We start from the raw sequence: 6,607 nt of genomic DNA on the forward strand, positions 1-6,607 counted from the left end.
CAGACTGCGTACGGTCGGTGAGGAAGGAGGAGAACCACCGCATAACGGTGCCTCCCACTCCTAACCCACCGAGACGCCGCAGCATGATACTGTGGTCTACAGTATCAAAAGCCGCTGAGAGGTCCAAAAGAACAAGGACAGTGGAATACCCTCTGTCCCGGGCCCTCCAGAGATCATTAACCAACGCGACCAATGCCGTGGGGGCGTGGCATTGATGACGCGATCCCGGCTGCCATTTTGACTTTTTTGACCCCTCTGCGGGCACCCCCAGTGATCCATTAAAATGGATTAATCCAGTAACCATGTTAAACAGGAGAAAAATGGATTGATTCAGTAACCGTTAAACAGGGGAAAAGTGGATTAATCCAGTAACCATGTGAAACAGGAAAAAAAATGGATTAATTTAGTAACCACGTTAAACAGGAGAAAAATGGATTAATTTAGTAACCACGTTAAACAGGAGAAAAATGGATTAATTTAGTAACCACGTTAAACAGGAGAAAAATGGATTAATCCAGTAACCACGTTAAACACAAACGGCGGGCAAGACCTTATGGTCCGTGTGTGATTATCTCAAGAGATAAGCTATGTTCGTACGTCTTTGGGACAAGCATGACCTGGATCAGGGGTCTTCAAACTTGGCCCTTTTATGACTTCTGGACATAAAAGGGCCAAGTTTGAAGACCCCTGACCTGGACGATGGAGAACCTCTGTAGATAATTACATTTGCACGCTTAACCAACCCAAACGCTTCTGGAAGATACCGCACCAGGAGAAAGGTTAGGACTTTCTCATGTAGGCCACGGTCCAAATATGGACCATCTTCAACGCCCGATTCCCCAACCTTCTCCTTGATACCTTCTCATAGTACTGGAGCTCATAATCCAGGATGACCCCATTGGGCTGGTCCGGTTGAGACCACGAGAGGGTGATGCTGTCCACCATCCGGCTAACTTGATGCATGATGGATATCGACGAAGGAGCTGCAGGAGAGAGAGAGAGAAGACAGTCTAATCTAAGCATCATCTTTGATCTCTGGTGGAAGCTGTTGACATACAGGTAGTCCTCTTTAGTTACGACCACAGCTGAGCCCCAAATTTCTGTCGCTAAGGCGAGACATTGAGTTTGGCCCCGTTTTACGACTCTTCTGGCCACCGTGGTTAAGCGAATCCCTCAATGGTTAGTAACACGGTTAGTAACATGGTTCACGCTGGCTTCTCCATTGACTTTGCTTGTCGGAAGGTCGTTAAAAAGGGGATCACGTGACCCCAGGATACTGCAGCCGTCGTAAATATGAGTCAGTTGCCAAGCGTCTGAATTTTGGATCCCGGGACCATGGGGACGCTGCAACGGTGGTTAAGTGTGCAAAAACAGCCATACGTCACTTTTTTCAGTGCCGATGTGACTTTGAACAGTGACTGTTATAAGAGTCTCCTGCTTGAGCAGGGGGTTGGACTAGAGGACCTCCAAGGTCCCTTCCAGCTCTATTTTGATTGGTTGGTTGAAATGGTCTAGGGTCTCCTGCTTGAGCAGGGGGTTGGACTAGAAGACCTCCAAGGTCCCTTCCAGCTCTATTTTGATTGGTTGATTGAAATGGTCTAGGGTCTCCTACTTGAGCAGGGGGTTGGACTAGAAGACCTCCAAGGTCCCTTCCAGCTCTATTTTGATTGGTTGGTTGAAATGGTCTAGGGTCTCCTGCTTGAGCAGGGGGTTGGACTAGAGGACCTCCAAGGTCCCTTCCAGCTCTATTTTGATTGGTTGGTTGAAATGGTCTAGGGTCTCCTGCTTGAGCAGGGGGTTGGACTAGAAGACCTCCAAGGTCCCTTCCAACTCCGTTATTCTGTATTCTGATGGGATTGAGCCTATTTCCACAAAGAATAATTTTTTTTCCCCCTTCCTGGCTGCCAGTTCCTTTCCCCCCCCCAAACCCAGATATTTCCCCCCCTTCCTTTCCTTCCTTTCCTTCCCATTTGCTCTCCACAGTTTCTGTTTGCAGCCCCTTAATGAGGAGCATCAAGGCTGCCGAGCTGGGGAGGGAATGGGGGGGGGGGGATGATTCGGCCTCTCTAATTATGGGAGAATTAGCAAAGCCGACAGTTACTGTTTAGGTCTAATGAATAGATACATCACACCCAGGATAAGAGTTTGCAACTCCGAGGATAATAAAGCTGGCCCAGCTTGGAGCACGTGGGAAAAATGACAAACTGGGAAGAGCAGAGTTGGTGGGTTGTTGTTTTTTTTTTTTTCACGGCTTGGGCCTCCCCCCCCCACCCCCATGCACAAAAGCCAACACACTTCCCCCTCCTTCTCCCTGCGAAGGCGACAATGTTCACAGCTGCTACAATAAACGCACAACCGTTGGGATTAATTGCAACAGGCAAGATGGGTGCAAGGAGGAGCGAGTGGCGGAGACGAGTGCTCCCCACCCAGGCAAGGCTGCCCCCCCTGCCCCTAGGAATCTGAAGTCCCGTGGAAAGACACACATAGGTACAAAACATACTTGCAATAATAGATCTGGAAGGGACCTTGGAGGTCATCTAGTCCAACCCCCTGCTCAGGCAGGAGAACCACCCTAGACCATTTCAATCAATCAATCAATCAATCAGAATAGAGCTGGAAGGGATCTTGGAGGTCATCTAGTCCAACCCCCTGCTCAGGCAGGAGAGCCTAGACCATTTCAATCAATCAGAGTAGAGCTGGAAGGGACCTTGGAGGTCTTCTAGTCCAGCCCCCTGCTCAAGCAGGAGATCCTATAACATTCCAGACCAATAACGGTCTAGTCTCTTCTTGAAAACCTCCAGTGATGCAACACCCACAACTTCTGGAGGCCAGTCGTTCCACTGGCTAATTGATCTCGGATCAATTGCCCAGAATCGCCGTATGCACCCCAACTTTACAGCCCAGCCCCAAGTTCAAACAAGAAACGCCCAGGCTGCCCCCTCCCTTCCCAGACCCCCCACCCCACCAACACCCCCCACCCCACCCCCATTTTTCCCTGCACCAAGCTCCCCCTCCCCTTTCCACATGGCTAACCTGACCTCCGATCTCAGCGCTTCTGCTGGACGCTAATTGAAAAATAGCAAAATTCCCCACTCAGCGGTGGCCCGTGGGTAGGGGAAGAGAACTTCTGAATGGAGGCTGGAAGGGGGGGGGAAGACCCCCTCCTCAAAACACAGCTGCCCTCCCTCCCCCCCCCGGCTTCCCTCGTCTCGTTCCTAACCCTTCCCCAGAGACCCCCTTGTTTGGGTGCCGACCCCAGTGGCGAGGATTAAGGGGATCCAAGAAGCCTCAGGTCCTTTGATGAATCCAGGAGGGGGGTTTTTGGGGGGGGAGGGGGAGATGGGCTGTGCAGAATTGGCAGCTGACACCAGACAGGGCGAGGACGGGGGAGGGCGTGGGGAGGGGGCTGGTCTGGATGGATTGAACTTGGCAGGGTTTCAAGAAACTGGAGATGGTGGTGGTTAGGGGGGGCTAGCTGGCAATGTGTCCGGGGGTCGTCGTCCTCCTCCTCCTCCTCCTCCTCGCCCCATCACCATCCAGCCCACCTCCCCTCCTCATTTCTCACTCCCCCCACCCTCAAAAGACAGGCAGAAGGAGAGAAAGTGGGGTCTTTTTCAGAGCTGAAGGCTGCAGCTGTGACGAAGAGCGATAACAATTAACCCAAATTTGTTCTGCGGATCAAAAGAGCTCCGTTTTTTTTTTGCAAAGGGACTTTCTGGGGAGGGGGCTTCTCTCCTGGATCTTTCCTTCCTCAGCCCTCCCCCCTCTCCATAAGCCCCATTTCTCCTCCCCCTCCCCCCCAGCACTAATGTCAATCAAAGAGGCTGGGATGGGTTTGAAAAAATCCCGGCGTTCAGAGTAGAGTTGAGTTTTTCATCCTTTGATGGCAAACAGACTGACAATAGCAGAGGCTCTTGCCCTTAAACAAGCCAAGGATAAGCCATGTTATGGCCTCTTTGGCAAAACAGGGCTGCTTTACAGCGGGGGGGATCGTACAAGGTTTCGGAGAAAAGATCGGACAGCCCTTTGTCCTGCTTTGGACACCGGGTTGGACTAGAAGACCTCCGAGGTCCCTTCCAACTCTGTAATTCTATGATCCTAAAGTCCAACTCTCAGGATCCCGATGTTTGCACCATTCGCTCAACCTCGTTGACAGGAAGCACGAGGCAGAAAGACAGAAGCCCTTAACAACGAGGCAGAAAAACGGAAGCCCTAAGAATGAGGCAGAAAAACAGAAGCTCTTAAGAACGAGGCGGAAAAACGGAAGCCTTTAAGAACGAGGCGGAAAAACGGAAGATCAGAAAGAAAAAAAATCTTTTAGAAACCGCAGTGAAGAGAGCGTTGAAATTCTTACCCGCTTGGTTGGTGGTGATGTTGACGGAGGCAAACTGCGGCGAGAACGGGCTCTGATCCGTCACCCCGTTCACCGCCTGGACCTCGAAGGTGTATTGCGTGTGCGCCAAGAGATCGCTGATGTACACCCGTGGCTCGGTCAGGCCCAGCTGGCGCGGCGTGAACTGGACGTTGTCCCCGCAGCGGGTGCAGGCTCTGCGCCCCGAGCCGCAGCTCTTGCAGATGATGTTGTAGACCACATCCTCGCGGCCCCCCGAATCCCGAGGAGGGGTCCATTCCAGCATCAGGGAGGTTTCGTTCACGCTGGAAATGACGGTCTGGGGGGCTGAAGGAATGGCTGCCAGGTAAATAAAAAGGAAAGAGGAAGGCAGAAGTGAAATTACGTGACGGTTATGGCTTGCTGGCCTCAGGGCAGCAATCTGGAGATAGAGAGGGTGTGGGTTGGACTAGATGACCTCTGAGCTCCCGTCCAACTCAGTGAGGAAATGACTGTCTGGGGGGTTTGAAGGAACGACTGCCAGGTAATAAAAAAGGAAAAAGGAGTGAAATTACGTGACAGTTATGGCTTGCTGGCCTCAGGGCAGCAATCTGGAGAAAGAGAGGGTGTGGGTTGGACTAGATGACCTCTGAGTTCCCGTCCAACTCAGTGAGGAAATGACTATCTGGGGGGGTTTGAAGGAACAACTGCCAGGTAATAAAAAAAAAGAAAGAGGAAGGCAGAAGTGAAATTACGTGACAGTTATGGCTTGCTGGCCTCAGGGCAGCAATCTGGAGAAAGAGAGGGTGTGGGTTGGACTAGATGACCTCTCAGTTCCTGTCCAACTGAGTGAGGAAATGACTGTCTGGGGCTGCCAGGCCATAAAAAGGAAAGAGGGAGGAAGAAGAACTTTCCGTTCACCCCCTCCTCTCTGCCTCCTTGTCGGGCGGACGTACTGGTGCACGGCATCTCCAGCGGGTCGGAATCGGCCCGGTAATAGCTGTTCCGGCAGACGCAGTTGGTGGCTCCTTCGGACGTGGTCCGGCTGTTGATGGGACAGTGGATGCAGCTCTCGTCCCCCTGGTTGGCTTTGAACGTCCCGGAAGGGCAGCCTGGAGAGGAAAGAGAGAGAAAATGGGTGGGTGGGTGGGTGGGTGGGTGTAAAAAGAGGAGGGGAGGGGGGAGATCCAGTGCGCCAGCTCCTCTGCCCAATTCATCTAACTGCGTTTCTCAACCTTGGTGACTTTTAATAATAATAATAGTAAAGTTGGAAGGGACCTTGAAGGTCATCTAGTCCAACCTACTTCAACTCCCAGAATTCTCCAGCCAGCCAAGCGGGCTGGAGAATTCTGGGTAGTTGAACTCTACATGTCTTAAAGGTTGAGAAACAGTGAATTAATTCAACCTTTCTGTAAGGGATGAAGGGAACCATCATCTTGGGGAATTCTGGGAGCTGAAGTCCACACGTCTTAACATTGCCAAGGCTGAGTAAGGCCCTTGTGGGAGGGTGGCCAGCCTGCTTCCGATGATCCGATTTGTGCAGGACTTTCCATATCCAGGGTTCATATTTTGGGGAAGGGGGGAGAGAAAAAAAGGGGAAAATGGGCCCTCTCCTGAGTTGGAATTCCTGCCCCCAAACTTTTCTCTGGGGGGGGGGGGGGAGAATGATATTTACTTCCTTCCAGGCGCTCCCCATCGCCAGGCGCCCGATCTTTTGCAAAAGGGTCTGGGGTCCTCCTTCAGCAATTCCAGGATGTTTGGCTGTTGGGGTCCTGCAAAAAGCCCTCCCTCTGCGTTGCAGACCCCCACCCTCCTCTACTCACCAGGAGGAAGTGAAGCCACTCCTTGAAACCCCCCCCCCATCCCCTTCCTCATCCCACCCCCCCACCCCAGAAACCTCTCCCCAGCCTGGTTACTCATATCGGGAGACATTGCAAAAACTCCAAAGGGAGACATCAAAGCCGGGCGGTGGAAAAATTACGTCTCAGAGAAAGTCTGGTGGTTGAAACCGAGGAGATAATCTTATCTGCGGCCTTAAAAAGAACAAAAGGAGGGACAGCTGACCGGATAGCCGGTCTTTCATCACATTGTAAAAGGTAGAAAGTCCAGAGTCAGAAAGGGGGAAGCTTAAAAGAGAGTTTTCTCTCTCTCCTTCGGCTTCTTTCTCCTTCTTCTCTTCTCTGTAAACCCCACTCCCTTCTAGCCCTGATGATGTTCCCTAGTTGGGTCATGAGACGTCTGCAAGGAAACCACCAGGATCAGAGAGTACCAAGGACC

The 6,607-nt window shown here is 51.8% G+C and overlaps 1 protein-coding gene across 3 annotated transcripts in view; it reads right to left on the reverse strand.

The window, feature by feature from the left end:
- The window catches only part of EPHB2 (EPH receptor B2), a 24,638-nt gene that overhangs the window by 7,892 nt on the left and 10,139 nt on the right, over positions 1–6,607 (reverse strand). For all 3 annotated transcript variants that reach the window (XM_015812750.1, XM_015812751.1, XM_029283488.1), the window contains exons 3-5: positions 5,287–5,442; positions 4,355–4,690; positions 859–983 (exon numbers count right to left, since the gene is read on the reverse strand). In XM_015812750.1, coding sequence (XP_015668236.1) covers positions 859–983; positions 4,355–4,690; positions 5,287–5,442 — 617 coding nt within the window. The remainder of the gene's footprint in view (positions 1–858; positions 984–4,354; positions 4,691–5,286; positions 5,443–6,607) is intronic.

This window comes from Protobothrops mucrosquamatus, unplaced genomic scaffold, assembly GCF_001527695.2.
Source record: "Protobothrops mucrosquamatus isolate PMUCROS unplaced genomic scaffold, P.Mucros_1.0 scaffold109, whole genome shotgun sequence".
NCBI classification, from domain to species: Eukaryota; Metazoa; Chordata; class Lepidosauria; order Squamata; family Viperidae; genus Protobothrops; species Protobothrops mucrosquamatus.